At 45.5% G+C, this 21,862-nt stretch overlaps 2 protein-coding genes across 2 annotated transcripts; one reads left to right on the top strand and one right to left on the bottom strand.

Moving 5' to 3' along the window:
- Positions 1-25: 25 nt before the first annotated feature.
- Positions 26-15,892, top strand: GATC (glutamyl-tRNA amidotransferase subunit C). Its single transcript, XM_070399847.1, has 3 exons — positions 26-359; positions 9,103-9,206; positions 10,588-15,892. Exons 1-3 carry the CDS (start codon positions 49-51, stop codon positions 10,638-10,640), a joined length of 468 nt encoding a protein of 155 aa, XP_070255948.1. The 5' UTR covers positions 26-48; the 3' UTR covers positions 10,641-15,892.
- On the bottom strand, positions 12,672-21,536 carry SRSF9 (serine and arginine rich splicing factor 9). Its single transcript, XM_070399846.1, has 4 exons — positions 21,234-21,536; positions 18,481-18,641; positions 15,241-15,413; positions 12,672-13,166 (listed from the first exon to the last, which is right to left on the bottom strand). Exons 1-4 carry the CDS (start codon positions 21,419-21,421, stop codon positions 13,023-13,025), a joined length of 666 nt encoding a protein of 221 aa, XP_070255947.1. The 5' UTR covers positions 21,422-21,536; the 3' UTR covers positions 12,672-13,022.
- Positions 21,537-21,862: the final 326 nt, after the last annotated feature.

The raw sequence follows: 21,862 nt of genomic DNA, 5'->3' as shown, positions 1-21,862 counted from the left end.
TCCTCGGCGCCGCCGGCGGGCGCGGGACGGAGTCCGGGAGGAGGCGGCATGTGGGCGCGGGCGGGGCGGTGCGTCCTCCGGGCCCCGGGGGGCGGGTGCCGGGGCTTCGCTTCCCAGGCCGGGTCTCCGGGGAAGGCCGGAGGCGGGGGTGTCTCCGCGGGTCGGGAGGCGGTGCCGGCGGCGCCGGAAACGGGGCGCATCGCCCGCGAGGTGGTCGAGCACCTGGAGCGGCTGGCGCTGGTGGACTTCGGCGGCCCCGAGGCCGTGGCGCGGCTGGAGAGAGCCGTGGCCTTCGCCGACCGGCTCCGCGCCGTGGACACGGACGGGGTGCAGCCCCTGGAGTCGGTCCTGGAGGACAGGTGAGCCCGGCTGCGCCCCAAGCCTGGCCTGTGGGCCTGCGCAGGTATTGGGGTGGCGATTAGGGTCTCGGGGCGCCGAGGGAGGAAGAGCCTTGGGCGAGAGGCAGGAACTCGCCCGGGTCACCGCGGAGAGTGTGACCAGGGGGTCCTTCCTCGCGTTTAAATTCCTCCCGGTGTCACCGGGAACGAAACCCGACCTGCTGATGGCCTCGGAGGTTCTCCTTCGCAGAGCTCCCCCTGCACGCGGACACACTCCTGACCAGTCCAATCGCGTGGGCACCATGCGTTTCTCCAACGCGCCAAATCAGTCCCTTCGCTAGGATCTGTGCACTTGTTATTCCATTTTTCTTGAACAATCTGTCTCTTTGGCAGGTCTGTTTATCTCCTCTGAAAGGCCTGCCCTGACCAGTCCAAATCCCCTCCCCACTTCCTTATCTTAATTGGGTTTTCTTCAGATATATTTCTTGACTGTCTTATTTTTGTTGATTGTTATGTCTCTTATTAAAATAAGTTAATATCTGACTTGCTTGCTAAGTTAGATTCATGTCTCAAATTTTTGTTTCAAAAATTTAAATGTACGTATTGTTTGACCTAGTGGTTATGGAACTATCTGTGAAAGTGCACCAAGCTGTGTGTACAAGTATCCAGGGTATGCAAATCTGTTCACAGTAAGGAAGAAACAAAGAAAACCCCCTAGGGCAGTGGTTCTCAACCTTCCTAATGCCATGACCCTTTAATACAGTTCCTCAAGTTATGGTGACTCCCAACCATAAAATTATTTTCGTTGCTACTTCATAACTGTAATTTTGCTACTGCTATGAGTTGTAATGTAAATATCTGATATGCAGGATGTATGTTCATTGTTACAAATTGAACATAATTAAAGCATAGTGATTAATCACAAAAGCAATATGTAATTATATATGTGTTTTCCGATGGTCTTAGGCAACCCCTGTGAAAGGGTCGTTCGACCCCCAAAGGGGTCTCGACCCACAGGTTGAGAACCACTGCCCTAGAAACAGATATAATCTAAGTGTCCTTTGTGGCTAAATACATCATCATACAATGGACTATTCAGCAGTTGTTAAAAATAATGAAACAGCCCTAGCCGGTTTGGCTCAGTGCATAGAGGGTCGGCCTGTGGACTGAAGGGTCCTGGGTTCTATTGGGTTCCATTCCTGTCAAGGGCATATTGCTGGGGTTTTGGGTTCGATCCCCAGTAGGGGGCATGCAGGAGTTAGCCGATCAATGATTCTCTCTCATCATTGATGTTTCTATCTCTCCCTCTTCCTTCCTCTCTGAAATCAATAAAAATATATAAAATAATAATAATGAGCCGAACCGGTTTGGCTCAGTGGATAGAGCGTTGCCTGCGGACTCAGGGGTCCCAGGTTCGATTCCGGTCAAGGGCATGTACCTTGGTTGCGGGCACATCCCCACTGGGGGGCGTGCAGGAGGCAGCTGATCGATCTCTCTCATCGATGTTTCTGGCTCTCTATCCCTCTCCCTTCTTCTCTGTAAAAAAATCAATAAAATATATTTAAATAAATAAATAAATAAAAAGAATAATAATGAAACAGCCTTGCCCTAACCAGTTTGGCTCAGTGGATAGAGCATCGGCCTGCGGACTGAAAGGTCCCAGGTTCGATTCCGGTCAAGGGCATGTACCTTGGTTGCGGGCACATCTCCAGTAGGAGGTGTGCAGGAGGCAGCTGATCGATGTTTCTAACTCTCTATCCCTCTCCCTTCCTCTCTGTAAAAAATCAATAAAATATATTTAAATAAATAAATAAAAATAATGAAACAGCCCTGACCTGTTTGGCTCTGTGGCTAGAGCGTCGGTCCGCGGACTCAAGGGTCTCAGATTCGAATCCAGTCAAGGGCATGTACCTCGGTTGCGGCACATCCCTAGTAGGGGGTGTGCAGGAGGCAGCAGATTGATGTTTCTCTCTCATCGATGTTTCTTTTTTTTTAAAATATATTTTATTGATTTTTTTACAGAGAGGAAGGGAGAGAGATAGATAGTTAGAAACATCGATGGGAGAGAAACATCGATCAGCTGCCTCCTGCACATCTCCCACTGGGGATGTGCCCGCAACCCAGGTACATGCCCTTGACCGGAATCGAACCTGGGACCCTTCAGTCCGCAGGCCGACGCTCCATCCACTGAGCCAAACCGGTTTTCGGCTCATCGATGTTTCTAACTCTCTCTCCCTCTCCCTTCCTCTCTGTAAAAAATCAATAAAATATATATATTTTTAAATAATGAAACAAATACCTTTCTATGCTGATATGGAAAGGGCTCTAAGATATATTTGATAAAAAGCTAAATTCAGAACGTTGTGTATGATATCATCAGTGCTTTTACATTTTCTGGTGATGCAGTTACCTTTTGCTCCCTGAAAAGGTATGTAGAAAACTGTTAATGGTTAGTTTTAAAGAAATTGGGAATGCAGAGGGAAGTTTTAACTTTTTACTTTATACCAAGGGCCAAAAACATACTTGCCTAAGGGGCAGAGTAATAAGTTGTGAAGAGTAGTGTAATGCAATGGGGATGGGCGGGTTTTTGACAAACTAGCTTATAAATACTAAAAAGACACAGCTTCTACCCCCCTCTAACAATCATTGCCAAATCTTTTTTTTTTAAATATATTTCTTTATTGGTTTCAGAGAGGAAGGGAGGATAGAAACATCAATGAGAGAGAGATCATTGATCGGCTGCCTCCTGCATGCACCCCACTGGAGATTGAGCCCGCAACCCAGGCATGTGCCCTTGGCCGGAATTGAACCTGGGACCCTTCAGTCTGCAGGCTGACACTCTATCCCCTGAGCCAAGCCGGCTAGGGCTCATTGCCAAATCTTAATACATTTTTTAAAAGAAAATGCTTTATTGAAAAGCAGACTTGTTTGCTGGTTTGGCAATGCAGTTTCTTAGTGTGGGTATGTAACTCATAAAAATAAGGGCACTCTCCAACTATGTCCTAGCTTTTTCCTGATAGAATTTTAAAAAATAATAAACTAGTACAGGTGGGAACAAGAAAGATGAGTGCCATTAGTCAGCACCGATAGGGACAGCCAGACCATCTGTAACAATACCCTTTGTGTAAACTGCTTGTTAGCCTCCTGTTCTGAACTCCAGTCTTTGATTCCTTCAAATCCTTTCTCTATTTTGTATTTTGGTGCTCAGGTAGAGAGTTTAACTAATTTGTCCAAAGTCAGTTATCACATACAACCCCTGAAAGGAAATACTAGTATCTCTTTTATAGATGAAGAAACTAACGCTTGGACAGGCTGTGTAACATGTCCCAAAGTTTCCCGGGGAGTGAGAGGAGATGTCAGGGTTTGGAACTCAGAGCCTTACTGCTTTAGATGTGCCGTAGAAACTTTATTCTCTTTCATCTCAAAGCCAGAGGCTGACTCAGATGACGTCTCTGACTGCAGCCAAATACTTCAATACTTAGGATGGCCCTCAGGAATCTTATTTGAACCAAAAACTCTGAGCCAAAATGATTAACTTTCATTCTGGTCTGCATCAAACTAGAAATAAATTAGGAGGGAGGGAGAATGCTTGTAGATAGAAGTAGGGTGGTGCCTAGAGAAATGACTCCTGGCAGCCAGCTTGATACCAGGGAAGGGCAGAAACTGAAACAGAACTGTCCTAGTGTCAGTCTGAGGGCTGGCAGAGCCTCTTCCTCCGCGCTGCTGTACTGATCTCCATTCAGTACTTTTTATGTGCATTTCCCAGTTTAATACCTGTCTGTGAGCTTTGGAGGGCAGGGATTTCTAGTTGACAGTTGAAGCCTTTCTCAAGCAGGTTCTTCATCTGAACCAGAACACAGATCCAAGTGACTCTTCAATCCTTCCAAGGATAGGTTACTATATAACTAATATTAGCCCAGATACAGAGCTGATCATCAAAATGGGTGTCCTACGGCTTCTGGGCTAAACGTTCTTGTAGAACTTGGACTGAGAAAGCTGAGGTGAGGTAGGCATTTAGTCAGTGAGTGATTCACAGGCACCTGAAGAGCTCATCAATTCCTGTTCGGTGTCTGACACATGATTCCGAGGTCAAGAAAAGTTAATCTACTTGCCAAGTGAAGGGTCTGCTTGCAGTGCCACTCTCATAGAGACCCTGGGCTCAGTAGCCTATGATGAAGAAAACAGGGAGGTGTGGGTTTATTCTAGAAACATCATTATGAACAGGGAAATGTGTGATAAAGGGATGAATTTTTTCCTGGAAATGTCACCCATGGTGAAGTGAATAAATCAGTTGCTACTAGATTCAACTGTTGGAAAGCAGTAGCTTTTAACTTGTTGGCAGTAGGAGAGTCTTCATCAAAATCTCCAAGGGCCCAGGAACAATGGGCACCTCTCCAGTCTGTAGAGACTAGGCAGGTTAAGTGTGATTACAGCAGGTGAAGTACAGTTATACTCTGAATGAGTAGTGGGGACTTGCTGGGAGCCAGTCCATCCTTGCTGCTTGATACAGTCGCTGCAGGGAAGAAACATCTGCACAGCATATGTTTCAAGGGACTTGGTGTATATTGCATACTGTTCTTAATATGTTTGCTCACCTTCTTGGCGCTATGTGTTTTAACCAAGGTCACCTCTCTGAGAAAGGTTGTTTCCCCAGGTAGGAATTTTCCCCTGAAGTTAGGGAGGGAATAAAACCCCTTAACTAAGTGCTAGGCGGGTAGTTATCACGCTTAAGCTACATAATCTTTACTCCCTGGAATGGAGATAAGAAACGCCCTAACCTTTGGAATAGAGATTGATAGGATTGGAATCAACTGGTATAAATACAGATGTAACAAGACAACAGGACACAGAACCTAGCGAAAGAACCTGGCTGAAGAACCTAGAGACAGAACCTGGATAGAACATGGCAAGAGAACCTGACTAGAACCTGGTGACTGAACCTGGCTGGAAACCTGGACAGAACCTGGCTGGAGAACCTAGCAAGAGAACCTGGACACAGAACCTGGCTGTAGATCCTAACCAGAACTTTGCTGGAGATCCTGACCAGAACTTGGCTAGAGATCCTGGCTAGGCTGCTGATCAACTGAACGCTGTCTCCGTGTCATTCCTTCTTCGCCGACTTCGTCCACACCTTTGGGGACCCCTGGACCTGCTGGGGTTGGACCCCAGCAGGGACTGATGTGTACTTGGGGTGTGCTAACTCTTTCTAAAAGGAGCAGGTGCGCCCTAGCTGGTTTGGCTCAGTGGATAGAGTGTGTTAGCCTGAGGACTGAAGGGTCCCAGGTTCAATTCTGGTCTGGGGCATATGCCCAGGTTGCAGGCTTGATTTGGTCCCCAGTAGGGGGCATGCAGGATGCAGCCAATCCTCCTCTCTGAAATCAATATAAATAAATAAATGGAGCAGGTGCTATTCAGCATCCATCTCTTATTGACATGAGAATAAAACCCAGTATTATCAGATATTTTTAACATCATTTCATTTAAACTTCCCAGCTACTCTATGAAGCATTCTACAAATAAGGAAACTGATACATAAAGAGGACAATTTTTGCATATGCCACGTGAAGGTGGCTATGGTGGGGAAAAAGGCATCACTGGGACTTGAATTCAGGAGCCCAAGCTCAGCCATTTTGTTACACTGCCCAACAGAAATACAAACCCCAGACAGTTCAATGGTCACTTTTTTTTTTTTTTTAAATATATTTTATTGATTTTTTACAGAGAGGAAGAGAGAGGGATATAGAGTCAGAAACATCGATGAGAAAGAAACATCGACCAGCTGCCTCCTGCACACCTCCCACCGGGGGTGTGCCCGCAACCAACGTACATGCCCTTGACCGGAATCGAACCTGGGACCCCTCAGTCTGCAGGCCGACGCTCTATCCACTGAGCCAAACCGGTTTCGGCTCAATGGTCACTTTTATGGATGATTTTTATTGTCTCAGTTTTCTTAAACACAAAATCCTTCTGTGATTAACAAAAAAACAGTAGTGCAACCTTCACTTTTTTTGGCAAGAAACTTAAGGTCTGTTAGAATCATACTTGTTCAAGACCAGTTAAGAGAGTGCCTGTCCTGGAATGGACCCCACTGTCCACTCTTCATACTATGAGTGTTTACTGTGTCTAGTCTAAGGCCACAAAAAGAACTAGTCCTTTCCTTAAAAAAGTCTTACAACTTAGTCCTCTAGGCAGCCTCTGCCCAGATGTTCACGTCACATCCTTGCCCCTTTGTCCCATTAGGTTTAGCCCTAGGTGTATGCCTAGCTCAAAGCAGAAAGCTTGGCTGCTCCCATACCAGTGACTGAGCAGACTGCTAATTTTTCAGCCCGAATATCTGGAAGCAGGCTCAGACCTCCTGTCATGTACTCTTAAACCTTGAAACAGTAGTAAAGCCTCATAGATGTTCAGATCCTGTTTGGTTTCACTAGTTTGCCATCTGCATACTTTAATGAAGCCACTAGTGGGCAAGTCCTGAGTTGTTTGTGGTACATCTTGCAAGGGGAGGCACTTTTATCTCCACAAAGGTGGCTGTAAAGAAAAAAGCACTTGTCTTAGGAGTACCAGAACTGGGCGCAGATCCCAGTCCAGCACTGAGGAACTAGTACCCGTAAGTCACTTATAAACCACTCTTGAGCAAGTTACCTGCCAGGAAGTCCATTTCCCATCCTCCCAATCCAGCTATTTTTTGCCCATCCTTTAGCAATGACATCACCTCTTCTGAGTAATTGTTCCTCACCCAGGGTGAGTCAGGTGTCCCTTTCTACTCCCTTGACAAGCTGTGCTTACCTGTTAGATTTAACATATTGTATTTCAATTGCCTTTAATTACCTACCTCCACCAAAAGAAACTTACCCATAGTAATTATCCAAAAATATTTAAATTTCTCAATCCCAAGGAATAATAACCACTTGCTGCAAAGGGTTGTTGGAATAATCTATAAGTTGTACACTGTCACTTAATCTAATGTTGACCATAGCTCTTCCACTTTTTAAAAAATATCAGTGAGTGGCCAGATTATTATGACCACCTGATGTTTGTAGGCAAATTAGCTATAATTTCACGCTGAAGTTGCTAGAGGGCCAGACCATTATAAATAGGGAAGCAGGTTGTTTACCACGACAGAAGTGATTTTTTCTGAAGATATGGGCAAAAAACGAGATTTAACAGCCTTTGAACTTGGGATATATTTGAATGTGAGTGGCCAGATTATTACCACCTGACATTTGTAGGCAAATTAGCCGTATACTGCATCGTGTGGGATATGGAAGCCGAAGGCCTGTTCAGACACCTTTGCTGTCTGCAGTTACCAAGATAAAACGTCTCCAATTTGCAAAGGAACACAAGGATTGGACAGTCGAGCATTGGAAAAAAGTCATGTGGTCCGATGAATCATGTTTCCAGTTGTATCATGCAGATGGCAGAGTGAGGATTTGGCAGAAACAGCATGAAAGCATGCATCCCACATGCATGAGTACAACCCTTCAAGCTGATGGAGGCAGTGTTATGGTTTGGGGCATGTTTTCCTGGCATGATTTGACCTTTAATTCGTGTGGAACAACGTCTGAATAGCACAACATACCTAAGTATCATTTTTTTTTTTTAAATATTTTATTGATTTTTTACAGAGAGGAAGGGAGAGAGATAGAGAGCCAGAAACATGGATGAGAGAGAAACATCGATCAGCTGCCTCCTGCACATTTCCTACTGGGGATGTGCCCACAACCCAGGTACATGCCCTTAACCGGAATCGAACCTGGGACCCTTCAGTCCGCAGGCCGACGCTCTATCCACTGAGCCAAACCGGTTTCAGCCATACCTAAGTATCATTGCTGATCAAGTTCATCCTATCATGTTGATGGCATATCCCAATGGAGATGGCTTCTTCCATAAGACAATGCGCCATGCCACGGTGCTCGTATTGTGCAGGAGTGGTTTCAAAGAACATGAGGGAGACTTTACCTTGCTTAGGTGGCCCCCACAATCACCAGATCTCAATCCAATTGAGCATTTGTGGGACGAAGTTAAAAGAGCCATCAGGCAGCTGGTTCCACAACCATCAAATCTCACAGAACTGGACAGTGCTATTCATCAGGCATGGTGTCAGAGTCCTCGCATCACCTTTCAACATCTCATAGAGTTAATGCCAAGAAGAATCGCCGCAGTATTGAAGGCAAAAGGTAGCCCAAAGAAGTACTAATGGGGTGGTCATAATAATCTGGCCACTCACGTTCAAATATATCCTACGTTCAAAGGCTGTAAAATCGCGTTGTTTACCCATATCTTAAGAAAAAAATCACTTCTGTTGTGGTAAACAACCTGCTTCCCTATTTATAATGGTCTGGCCCTCTAGCAACTTCAGTGTGAAATTATAGCTAATTTGCCTACAAACATCAGGTGGTCATAATAATCTGGCCACTCAGTGTATATTTTTATTGATTTCAGAGAGGAAGGGAGAGGGAAAGAGATAGAAACATCGATGATGAGAAAGAACCATTGATTGGCTGCCTCCTGCATGCCTCCTACTAGAAGTCGGGCCTACAACCTGGGCATGTGCACTTGACTGGAATCCAACCTGGGACCTTTCAGTCCACAGGTTGATGCTCTATCCACTGAGCCAAACCAGCTAGGACATATTTCTTCCATTTTTGAGTGCCCAGAACTCAAGAATATGCTGTGTCTTTGTTCCCCCATCCTTGACCCTCTCTACCCATGCCTTCAAAGCCTTGTTCTCCGAAGAGGTAACCTTAAGCCTCTGGTTTTGTAGATGTCTTTACCTGAGATCCGACAATGTGGTAGAAGGCAACTGTGCTGAAGAACTACTACGGAACTCCTGTCGAGTTGTGGAGGAGTATTTTGTGGCTCCCCCAGGTACGTGTCTCCCCAAGTTTAACAAGCTTGTCCCGCAGTAAATTAAGAATATAGCAGGAACTGTATATTCCCCACATAGAACTGGGGTGGAGACGAGTATGTCCAGTAGCAAATCTGAAGCTCCAGCTCTACCTAAAGGGGCAACTGGTATTCACTGCTTCTCAGGCAGGAATGTCCCAGAGAACCTGGACATCTGGCATTTTGTGTGATATTTCCCAAATTTTAAGTACTGGCAATTAAAAAAAAAAAAAAGACCATGCAAATAAAACATACCTATAAGCCAGATGTATTCTGTGAGCTATCAGTTTGCAACCCTTGGTGTAAAAATCTGCATTTTTAAACCTCACTGCAACTATTTTAAGTGGAAATTTAAAAATAACTCTGGGCCAGTAATAAAACCCAGAACTTTGGGTGGGTTTTTTTATTTCCTCTGCAGATAAGTGGGCCCTCAGAGCTTCTGCATACGTATAGATATTTGTAGCCTAAGCACTCAGGTAGATGATTTTCCAACGCCAATCTCAAGTTCAGGAGATCCCTTCAGCAGAGAATCATTCCGAGCATTGTCCAGGGCAACATCAGCCCTCCAGCTCAGGGATTACCTCTTTGATCAAGGCCAACCAGTTAAAGGAAGGCTCTGGTTGAAGCAAGGATGGGAAGGAAAGCTAAAACATGTGTGAACTCTAAACCATGCCTGATTCACTAATCCGCCTCAGTTAACTGTGGAGAGAAATAAGACTTCTGAATCTATCTCAGAGCCTAACGGCTATCACAGTTTCAGCAGGCATCCACTGATCACATGTTACTTCTAAACAGAACCTTGTGTCAGACTTTGTTTCTTGGGACAAAGTGAGTTCACAGTCATAGTCTTCCCTCCCTTCCTATATGCATATACAGTGGGGCCTTGACTTACGAGTGTCCCGACTAACGAGTTTTTCGAGATATGAGCCATCTCTCGATTTTTTGCTTTGAGTTGCGAGCTAAAATTCGGGTTACGAGCCAGCTTCAGATACCCCACCGCTAGTTAGCGCAGCGAACGTCACAGTGAAACGCCACAACATCAGCCCAGCATCACATGTCTCACTCGTTCACTTTTTGATTTGACATACGAGTAATTTGAGTTACGAGCTCCGTCACGGAACGAATTAAACTCGTAAGTCAAGATCCCACTATAGATGGGTAATTAACATGAATCTGCTCCTTATTGAAAAGTGCATTACTTAGGCTTCACTTGTAACTGATTCTTTCAGAAAAACAGGTTGGTAGCTACACTTACTTTCATTGTTTATTTTCCATGATAAACCAATGATAAGTTAGCTCAGAAGAGCCAGCTGGGAAAGCAGGGTCAGCTATAACATGCTTCTTTATTATTATTTTCAAACAGGTAATATCTCTTTGCCAAAGCTGGATGAACAAGAGCCCTTCTCACAGAGCTGAAGAGCTATTCTGGGAAGGGGTACACTGTGAATACATGGAAGCACGATAGTATTTTGTTATTATGAATACTAAAGTGCCCACTTCCCTCAATAATCGGAAAAAAATCGATTAAGTATTTTTCTTAGTAATTAACTCTTCTGAAGATAGAACTGGGAAAGATCTAGCCAAAACAAGGCAATGGGTTTCTGAAGCTAAGGTATTGTCTATTTCCAATGAAATGTTCACTTTGGAAGATATTATCTCCTCCCAAAATTGTCTACCCAATTGTACTTAAGTGAATTTTTTTTAATATAATCTGTTAGACATTGTATCTGACCACAGTGTGATAACCCGAGTTGTCCTTTTTAGTTGCTGTTTCCATTGACCTGAGCACCCTTTTATCTTCACCAAACACACTTGAGTTTGTTCCTGGGTACCCACTTTGTTCTGATCAGAGGGTTAACTTTCTGCGAAATTCTGAAGAGTGTTCAAAGTAGACTGTACAGCTTTGCAATTCCTGACATCCATCCCACAAAGTGATTAAATGCAAAGGGGATATTAACCACACATACAGTTTTACTTTCTGAAAAGAACTTAATGGCTTTGATGGTGGTGGGTTCAGGGGTGTATACTTAACCCCAAAGTCATTAAGTTGTATATATTAAATATTTTTTTACATGTTATACTTCAGTAAAGTGGGTTATGTAAAAAATATAGCCCCAGGCCTGGGACATAGTTGACCCCCATAATTACTGAATTGAGCAGAATCCAAGATGGTGTGTTCACACACACACACACACACACACACACACACACCCCCAAGACTTTTTTTTTTTTTTAAGCTCACATACCTCATAGATACAGAGAGTGGACTGGTAGTAGCCAAAGGGGATAAGGGCTGGGGGACTGGGTGAAAAGGGTGATGGGATTGAGAAGTACTAATTGGTAGTAAAGTACAGCAGTCAATATTGTGGTAACTGTGTATGGTGCCAGGTGCGTACTGGAAATATCAGGAGTGGAGAGTGGGGGACACTTTGTAAAGTACATGATTGTTTAACACTTGGGTTGTGGGAAACGAGTTAAGTCGGCTCGCGTGAATTGCGCGTACTCCGCGGGAGCCGTCTTAAACTCGGTTCATATAGATTTGCGGTGGAGTGCGGGAAACGTGTAAACTCGGGCCGATTGTAACTGCGTATTACCAAATATTTCATTTCAATCGAACCCATACTTCAAAAGATATAGGCATTTTAACGCGCCATCTTATATTTTGGCGGGAAATTCACCCGCAACCCAAGTGTTAACCACTATGCGGTATACCCAAAACCAAGACAAAATAATATTGAAAGTAAATTATAATTGAAAAATAAAATTTTTTTTAAAGTTCAGGTAGCAAGGATAAATGAGACATATTTAGAAGTAAAAGTGATAGACCCTAGCTGGTTTGGATTAGTGGGTAGAGTGTTGACCTGCAGACTGAAGGGTCTGGGTTCGATTCCAGTCAAGGGCACATGCCCGATTTATAGGCCCGAGCCCCAGTAGGGGGCGTTCAGGAGGCAGCTGATCAATGATTCTCTCTCATCATTGATATTTCTATCTCTCCCTTCCTCTCTGAAATCAATAAAAATATATATTTAAAAGAGAAGAAAAAAAGAGAATCTGAACTGCCCTTGGGATAGAAGTTCTCAAACTATCATCAGAGCAACTACCTTAAAAAATATATATAATTGATACCAGAGAGGGAGAGAGATAAAAACATCAATGATGAGAATCATTGATTGGCTGCCTCCTGCACGATCCCTACTGGGGATCGAGCCTGCAACCCAGGCATGTGCCCCTAACCGGAATGGAACCTAGGACATTTCAGTCCACAGGCTGATGCTCTATCCACTGAGCCAAACTGGCTAGGGCAGAGCAACTATCTTTATTCCCAAAGTTATCCATTCCTGCTCCTTACCAACTGAGCATAAGCTATCACTACAACTCAGTTATTATTTTTAATCAGTATGCCTGTTTGGTGAAATCTATGAACTTAATCAAGGACAACCACACATGTCAATTATGAAACATTTAAAATATATTTCTAAACAGAATGGGTCCATTTAGTCACAGTAACTGCTGATCTCCATAGCAGAGCAACCCACAAACACATAGCACTGATTTTTTTTTCCCATAATCAGGGGTGAAAAATATACAACTTGTTTCTGAACCAAAACCACAATTTCTGCAGTTGAAAATGTTTCACTGCTAATATGGCCCTGGTAGAAATTATGTACTTTTATTTCCTTTAAAAAAAATTAAAAAAATTTTCTAAGACACTAAATCATCAATCTGGAATGTAAATTCTGAGCACAAAGCAGCTCAGTTCGCCTAAAAAAATAAAGAAAAAAATTCCCATCACCTGTTTCAGTAGGGCCTGAAGGGAGAGAAGTAGTGTGGGGAACCCCTGCTTTGGTATGGAGAGTCACGGCCTCTTGACCCAGACCGAGACCGTGAGTAGCCATAGCTGGTGCTTCTCTCTGGATAAACTCTGATGTAGGAAGTTTCACCCTGAAATTCAAACAAAAAGTAAAAGGTAAAATAAGACCCAGAATAATAAACTCTACCAACACCTAGCATAACTGCCTAACAATAATAGTGATGTATTGAGCACTATTTGCCTGGCACAATGTTAATCTCATCAAACCACCGCAATTCTATTGGGGTAGGTACTCTTACTAGTCCATTTCAAGAATGCTCTCATCTGCTCAAGGTGACACATATAATAAATCGTAACTTGACATGTGTAAATGCTCAAATACTAGCTATTACTGCTAACATATCTTAATAACTGCCACTAACCCCCTAGAACAGGGGTGGGCAAACTTTTTGACTCAAGGGCCACAATGGGTTCTTAAACTGGACCGGAGGGCCGGGACAAAAGCATGGATGGAGTGTCTGTGTGAACTAATATAAATTCAAAGTAAACATCATTACATAAAAGGGTACGGTCTTTTTTTTTTAGTTTTATTCATTTCAAACGGGCCGGATCTGGTTCACGGGCGGTAGTTTGCCCATGGCTGCCCTAGAATCTAAGAACTGGAAAGGCTCTCAGAGATTATATATATTATATGGAGGGGCAAAAGTAGGTTTAAAAGGTTTACAGTTATTCATATGAAAAACACAGTAATAAATACAAAAATAAACTGTTTCACATACTCAACTATAAACCTACTTTCGTCCTACCCTGTACTAGTATAGTTCAATCCCCTGCTGCCTCATATGCATCTTTCAATGGGTACCTATGGGAGGAGTTAACCTGTATTCAGCATCTCCCAGGTGTCAGGACTTGGGCTAGGTGCTTTAGTTTTTTCATAATTTAACTTACCAGCAAGTCTTATAACACAGTTCTATTCTGACTAGTATTTTGCATATGGAGGAACCAGAATTGAGAGTAGCTCAGCTAAGCAGCAGGAGTCACGTTCAGTCTGGCCTTTCTCCAAGCCCTTTGCCATCAGCCACCATTTTCAGAAAATCTAAATATGCTAAAAGGAAAGAGCAAGATGCTTTTCCCCTACGTGAAGTCAATAATTGGATTTAACCTGAAGTTCTGCTTTGCATGTATTTGACCAGGTGCTATTGTATTTCTGCTCCAATTTCAAGTCCTAAGAGTTAGTCTGAGCAAAAGCATTGTTAAGCCATACATCCCTCACCCCGTAACATTAGGGAATTATATGAATCCTTAGAAAAAGAAATGGGCCTAGATATTCATGTCTTTAGACATCCCTAAACCCCAAAGCAAGTCAGGCAAGATAACCAGGAAAAAAAATGTCCAATTGGTCTAATATCTGTTCTCAATGGTATCAAAGGGACAGTCACCATTCGAATCAGATTGAGATATCCAAAGCAGCAGCTGCCTTTTTAAAAAAATATGTATTTTTTTTTATTGATTTCAGAGAGGAAGGGAGGAGAGAATCATTGATTGGCGGCCTCCTGCACGCCCCATACTAGGGATCAAGCCCCCAACCCAGGCATGTGCCCTTGACCAGAATCGAACCTGGGACCCTTCAGTCCGCAGGCCGAAGCTCTATCCACTCAGCCAAACCGGCTGGGCAGCTGCCTTCTTGAAAGGACATCCAGAACTAAGCCCTGAGGGTGAGGTGATCAACCACAAAAAAATAACAAGGTGGCTCAGGTTCCAAAAAGGATCCTGCACTACTTTGGGAAAGAACAATGAAGTGACTACTCTGCCCCAATAGCAGTATCTAGAAAGGCTGAGATGAGGCTGGCTTGCAGAGCCCATACTAGACCCAGAGGAGAGACAGCCATAATATTTAGGTTCACAGAGACATTAATGATTAAGCCAGTTATGAGAAGGATGTTATCAGAATAGCTCACCACATTATGACAGACTGCACAGTATTCTCTCCAGGTTAAAAATACTATGAATGCAGATTTCTTCTCTGTTATGACCCTGCAGGGCTTAGGCATGATGAATTCCTTGGCTTTGTCCACTTAAAATAGACCTTTAATGGTACTGAGAGGTCATCAAGTGGCAAATGCATGGCCTATTGCTACTTCTGCTAGGTCAGCTTCGGGTGGAGTGGACTGGCTACAAGCTCCTCAACAGAAGGTGGGGACCCACCTCATGAGAGCGGAATTTGGTGTCATCCAGTTTACGCAGGGCATACTCCATGTCTTCTTTTCTGAGATACTCGACCATCCCCATTCCATCCTTCTGCACATCTGCGTAACAGACGTCTCCAGCTTCTCGCATGTGATCCTTCAGGTCCTGCCAGCTTCCTGAGGGAGGAAGTCCTAGGTATGGAGAACAGAAAAGGCCAATCCTTCAGCTGTGTGAAATGCCCTGTTAAGAGCCAGCAATACCTCAGGTCCCTTCTCCATCACTACTTTCAAATCCTGAGAGTTCCCAAATCACAAATCTGGGTAAGGGACACGAAATCAAAGAGCACTAATGTATAGGTGGCAAACCACCTTAAGAAGCTAGTCCTAGAGCCCTAGCTGGTTTGATTCAGTGGGTAGAGCATTGGCTTGCGAACCGAAGTGTCCGGGGTTCAATTCCGGTCAAGGGCATGTAATTCGGTTGCAGACTCCTCCCTGGCCCAGGCCTTCGTCGGGGCTTGTGCAGAAGGCAACCAATCCATGTGTTTCTCTCACATCGATATTTCCCTCTCTTCCACTTTCTAAAAATCAATGTAAAAATATCCTCAGATGAGGATTAAAAAATAAATAAAAATAAATATGTAGAATTAGATATTCTTAAAAAAAAAAAGAAGCTAATCCTAGGCTAATCTTCCAGAACAAGCCTTCCCAAGATAGCAAGAAGTCCATCTCATTATAGTTTTAATATCTCTTGAGAATTCATAGCCTCTTTTTCTTTGTCCCTCAATTAATACCAAACTCCCAAGACTTTGAGTTCTTTATTCCATATGAAATATTTCAGTACCAATCAATGATTTCTTTTTTTTTTTTAAATATATTTTTATTGATGTCAGAGAGGAAGGGAGAGGGAAAGAGACAGAAACATCAATGATGAGAATCATCGATCGGCTGCCTCCCGCATGCCCCCCACTGGGGATCGAGCCCGCAATCTGGGCACATGCCCTGACCAGGAATCAAACCGGCGACCTCTTGGTTCTTGGGTCGACGCTCAACCGCTGAGCCACACCCGTCTGGGCAATCAATGATTTCTTGCCTGACAGGGTTCCCAGGACATGGGCATTTGAAACCATCCAATGAAATAACCAAAATGTAATGGAAATTAACAAAAATCTAAAGTTTTAGTTTTTTGTAGGTGTGACTAACTGACAAACACCTCTTAAGAAATCACCAATATTCTTCAATACAGTGGGGGAAAGGTAAGACTCAGATGTTAAAACTAGCGGGAAGTCATACAACCCTACCTGATGTCATGAAAGGGATATGTGCTCCTGCTCTCAAAGGCTGTGTTTACCGCTCACAGCTCAGGACTGCAGCCATTTCCTAACAGTTTTCTAGGCAGGATTTCAGAGCAGCATGGAGAGGAAAAAACAACTGAATGACTTCTTGAAGTAGGGAACAGTGTCCTGGGGTTAAAAAAATTAAGAAGGCCCTGACCAGTTTGGCTCAGTGGATAGAGTGTCGATTTTCGGACCAAAGAGTCCTGGGTTCGATTCCAACCAAGGGGCACATGCCCAGGTTGCGGGCTCGATTCCCTATAGGGGGTGTGCAGGAAGCAGCCAATCAATGACTCCCTCTCATCATTGATGTTTCTCTCTCTCTCCCTCTCCCTTCTTCTCTAAGATCAATAAAAATACGTTATTAAAAAAAAAAAAAAAAAGCCCTGGCTGGTTTGGCTGTGGATAGAGTGTCGACCTGTGAACTGAAGGGTCCCAGGTTTGATTCCCAACAAGGGCACAAGCCAGGTTTGCGGGCTCAATCCCCAGTTGGGGGTGTGGGGGGGGCATTCAGGAGACAACCAATCAATGATTCTCTCTCATCATTGATGTTTCTCTCTTCCTCTCTGAAATCAATAAAAATGTATTTTAAAAAAATAAAATTAAGAAGGGACACAATAGGCCAGTGATGGCGAACCTATGACACGAGTGTCAGAGGTGACACGCAAACTCATTTTTTTGGTTGATTTTTCTTTGTTAAATGGCATTTAAATATATAAAATAAATATCAAAAATATAAATCTTTGTTTTACTATGGTTGCAAATATCAAAAAATTTCTGTATGTGACATGGCACCAGAGTTAAGTTAGGGTTTTTCAAAATGCTGACACGCCGAGCTCAGAAGGTTCGCCATCACTGCAATAGGCAGACATTGAGTATCACTCTTAAGCACAATGGGAATCAGCTGTGATTGTGATATTCACATAGAAAAAGGTGCCAGGCTCCCCAAGACATTTTACTCCACCAGGGCCCTAAAACACCCACAAAATGTGCAAAAGCCCCCAGGTCTTTATCAGTGTTGTTATTTCAAAAGATGAATAAACCTGAGCATATTATTTTATCACTTGTCAATCTAGATATTTTGTTCTATATTCTGAAATACAATCTTGTAAGACACTAAGTTGTTTTTCTTATTTTATACGAGAGAGGCTCCTGTCACCACCACTGGGCTCACCAGCCGTGAGCCCGGCTTCTGAGCTTCTGGGCTTCTGGCTGAGCGGCACTCCCCCTGTGGGAGTGCACTGACCACCAGGGGGCAGCTCCTGCATTGAGCATCTGCCCCCTGGTGGTTAGTGAGCATCATAGCGACTGGTCATTCTGCAGTTCAGTTTATTTGCATATTACCCTTTTATTATATAGGATAAGCCCAGAACCACCACAAAAACTGGTCTTTTTTCAGGATCCACAGCTGGGTAAGTTGTTTAAATCTGGCTTCTGGAATATCTTTTCAAGTCCAATATCATGGTACATTAAAAAAAAAAAACCCAGCCCTGGCCGGTTTGGCTCAGTGGATAGTGTCGGCCCGCAGACTGAAGGGTCCCAGGTTCAATTCCAGCTAAGAGCACATGCCCAGGTTGTGGGTTCGGTCCCCAGTGTGTGGCGTGCAGGAGGCGGTGAATCAATGATTTTCTCTCATCATTGATGTTTCTCTCTCTCTCTTTCTCTCTGAAATCAATAAAAATATATTTAAAAACAAAACAAAACACGTTTATGTTCTAACAAGGCTACTACTAGTGCAGTTTCATTTGCAAGATACCTGCCTCACTGGCAAGACAGGGCAGGGTTTCAGACTATCAGTGTGCATAGGCTAAGGGAAAAAAACAACCCATGTATGCCATGCACTGAAGAATAGCAGCTAACATTTCTTGAGGCCAGACTGTGCTAAGTACTTCACATGCATCATCTCATTCAGTTTGAAAGAAACATACCTGAAACAAGAACTCGGAAATCAGATCTTCTTGTAGGAGGTCCATTCCTCCCACCACGGGGCCACCCACCCCGACCTCCATAAGCTCTGGGGAACTCCACACGAAGCCGACACTGGCCATAATCATAACCATTCCTTCCATAAACTGCATCTTCAGCATCTCTGCAAAGAAAAATTTGGTGTTAGTGCTGCTCAGGAGGCTGAATGACTCCCAGTGAGAGGCATAAGTAACAAGTATGAAAGGAAAACCTAGAGTGAGAAAACAAAACAGGATCTTGATGCAATACTGCTTTGAAGACTTTTCATAATATTGGAATTAAACTTTACAGCTATCACACACAGGGTTTTCTAGGTATGAAATGATAATGAATGGGTAAACAGATTACTTACAGGAGGACTAATTTAGAAACAAAAAAAAAGGAATTGCCGAAATCGGTATGGCTCAGTGGATAGAGTGTCGGCCTGCGGACTGAAAGGTCCCAGGTTCGATTCCGGTCAAGGGCATGTACCTTGGTTGCGGGCACTTCCCCAGTAGGAGGTGTACAGGAGGCAGCTGATCGATGTTTCTCTCTCATCGATGTTTCTAACTCTCTATCTCTCTCCCTTCCTCTCTGTAAAAAATCAATAAAATATATTTTTTTTTAAAAAAGGAATAAATAGATGACCGATTTTGCCAATAAAAGTGTTTAACTTTGGAGTGGTTTCTCAAAATGCATACCACACATTAGTCCTTTAATATTCTTCGACAAGGCCTAGTATCATCAAGTCTATAGAAAGAAAAACCCATTTAAAAAGAAAGCTCAAGCCCTAGCCGGAGCGGTGCCCTGCAGACTGAAGGGTCCCGGGTTCGATACTGGTCAAGGGCACATGCCCGCATTGTGGGCTCAATCTCCAGTAGGGGGCGTGCAGAAGGCAGCGAATCAATGATTCTCTCTCATCATTGATGTTTCTTTCTCTCTCTCCCTCTCCCTTCCTGTCTGAAATCAATAAAAATATATTTTTTTAAAAAAGAAAGAAAGCTCAAAAGACAAATGCAATTTAGTTTTATGAGGAACATAAAACTCCCTCAAGCGTATGTTTCAGCATGGTTTGGAGAAGTTGTCAAGACCACTATCTGGGTACAATTTCCCCCCAAAAAGATAAAGTTACTCTTAGTTTTTTGTAGGCTCTAGGACAGGTAGGAACACTACACTGACTCTCCAGGACTGGATGAGAGAATGCCTCCGGGCGTGGTGGACAAACAGAGCTGAAGAGATACTAACGAAGGCCTCCTTCAGTTGTCACAGGCACGTGTCACTTATCAAGATTTTAGTCCTAGAATTAAAAGCAAGGAGACCACATCCAGGGCCACCCTGGCTGTATTTATAACGCAGCGGCAGAGAGGCAGGCCTGCTAAGGTTTAAAGCAGACTTTTAGCACAATCATTCTTCTGTTCTTTACAAGTAGCTGTCTCTGGGTAAGTAGTCAAGTTTTCACATCTTAATCACTGATGTCTTTCTCACAAGGTTACTCTTAGGATTAAATAAGATCCTATGTGTGCGGTGCTTTGCTTGAAACTTGGCAACTAGTGATATCAAATGGTAGCTTTTCTATTATTAAAGAAATGAGGGAAGAGATAATGATGTTGCATATTATACAGTAAGTTTGTATTCCAAAAGGGCAGAACAGGGAATTCAAGTCCTACCCTGATTCCTTACTAGCATTCTCTTTATCAATTATCTAAACCCTCCGTTTCCTCGTCTGTAAAAGGTGATTAACAATACCCATCTCAGGGCTGAAAGTGCTAAATGCCGAGCACGGTGGGTCTGCCCAGAACCACACCGACCCGTTACCCATGGACGGAGGTAGGTGTGAAATGCCTGTTCCATTTCTGAGGCAAATGGCAACCAAAGCCTCAGGGTGCTTCCTGCCTTCCCACCTCAAATGCTCCCCTCGCCCCCAACCACACGCCGAGGAGCAGGGCACCGCGGCCAGTCCTTCCGGGGCGGCCTCTAGGAACCCCCGCCGCAGGGCGGCTCTGGAAGTCCCCCGTCTCCCCCGGGCGAGGGCGCACGAAGCTGGCAAAACCACGAAGACCCCTCGGGGCCCGTTGGGGGCCCAGCACTTCAGATCCTGGGGTCCCTCCGCGTCCAGCGGCGCCTCCCTCACGCGAGAAGGCGAGTGCAATGAGAGACCCTCCGCCAGCTTCGGAAGCTGTTCCAGATCCTCGATGCTTTTACAAGGACAAGCCCTAACCTCGCGGGGCGGGGCGCGCGGACGGGGAGCGGTTCCGTCAGGGACCCTGTGTGGCCCCCGAAGGCATCCACAGCCCCGCGTGTGTCCCCTGTCACTGCGGGTCCGGGCGAGAGGGGCGCAGGGGGCGCCCGGCCGCTCCCGCTCTCCGCCGAGTCCTCCCCGGCCAGCTCCGGGGACGAGGTGCCCAGGCCGCTGCCGCCGCGGGGCGCCGCTCCAGCCGCGAGGCCGAGGTGACCATCTGCACCGTCCCTGACGCCGGGTCAGGCGCGCTCGGACCCTCCCGAGACCCAGCTTTTAGACTTTGAAGTGAAAAACAAAAACAAAAATAGAGGAAGTGACGACGGCGCCAAGGACGGCCCGGAGCCGAAGGGAGAGGAGGCCACAGCCTCCACCTGGGGGCGCCCGGAGGGTCTGCGCGGAGGGGGAGGGGAGGCTCCGGGAGGGGGAGGGGAGGCCGGGGGAGGGGGAGGGGGAGGAAAGGCGGGGGCCCGGGACGCGGGCGGGCGGAGCGGGCCTCACCGGGGGTCCTCGAAACGCACGAAGGCGAAGGGCACCAGGCCGTGCCGGTTCTTGAGGTCGATCTCGCGGATGCGGCCGTACTTGTAGAACAGGTCCTCCAGGTCCTTCTCGCGCACGTCCGTCGGAAGGTTCCCCACGTAGACGCGCCCGTCGCCCTCGCCGCCGCGCTCGTCCGCCCAGCCCGACATCCGCACCCCCCGACGCCGCGGGCCCGCCGCAGCCCACGTCGCCGCCGCCGCCTCCTCAGCCGGGGTCCCCCCGCAGCGTCCCCGCGGGCTCGGAGGCGCTCAGCCGCACAGCATTGTGGGAACGCGGAGCGGAAGCGAAGGGGTCGGAGGAAGCCAAAGGAATCCTCTTAAAGGGGACGCGGCTGCGAGGCTGGCGCGTGCGCACTGGCCCGCGGATCCCTGTGCGGGCCGGAGGGCTCCTGGGCGTCCTGAGGGAGGTCGTGGAGTCCAGCTAATGGGGTTCAGTTCCCGAAGGCAGTTCCCTCACTAGCCGCGTGCACGTGGGCAAGTGACAGGCTCCCTGGGCCTCAGTTTTCTGCCTCTGTCGCGCCGCCTACCTCAGGCGTTTGTGAGCTCCCGCCAGTGTCCTGCGGGCTGTGCGGGGCGGGGGGGCGGGGGAGA

The sequence above is a fragment of the Myotis yumanensis genome, unplaced genomic scaffold, assembly GCF_028538775.1.
Source record: "Myotis yumanensis isolate MYYU_CA2020_CCGP unplaced genomic scaffold, mMyoYum1.0.hap1 SCAF_19, whole genome shotgun sequence".
Lineage (NCBI taxonomy): Eukaryota > Metazoa > Chordata > Mammalia > Chiroptera > Vespertilionidae > Myotis > Myotis yumanensis.
Note: the sequence above shows the minus strand (reverse complement) of the source record. Positions and strands in the feature narration are given on the sequence as shown.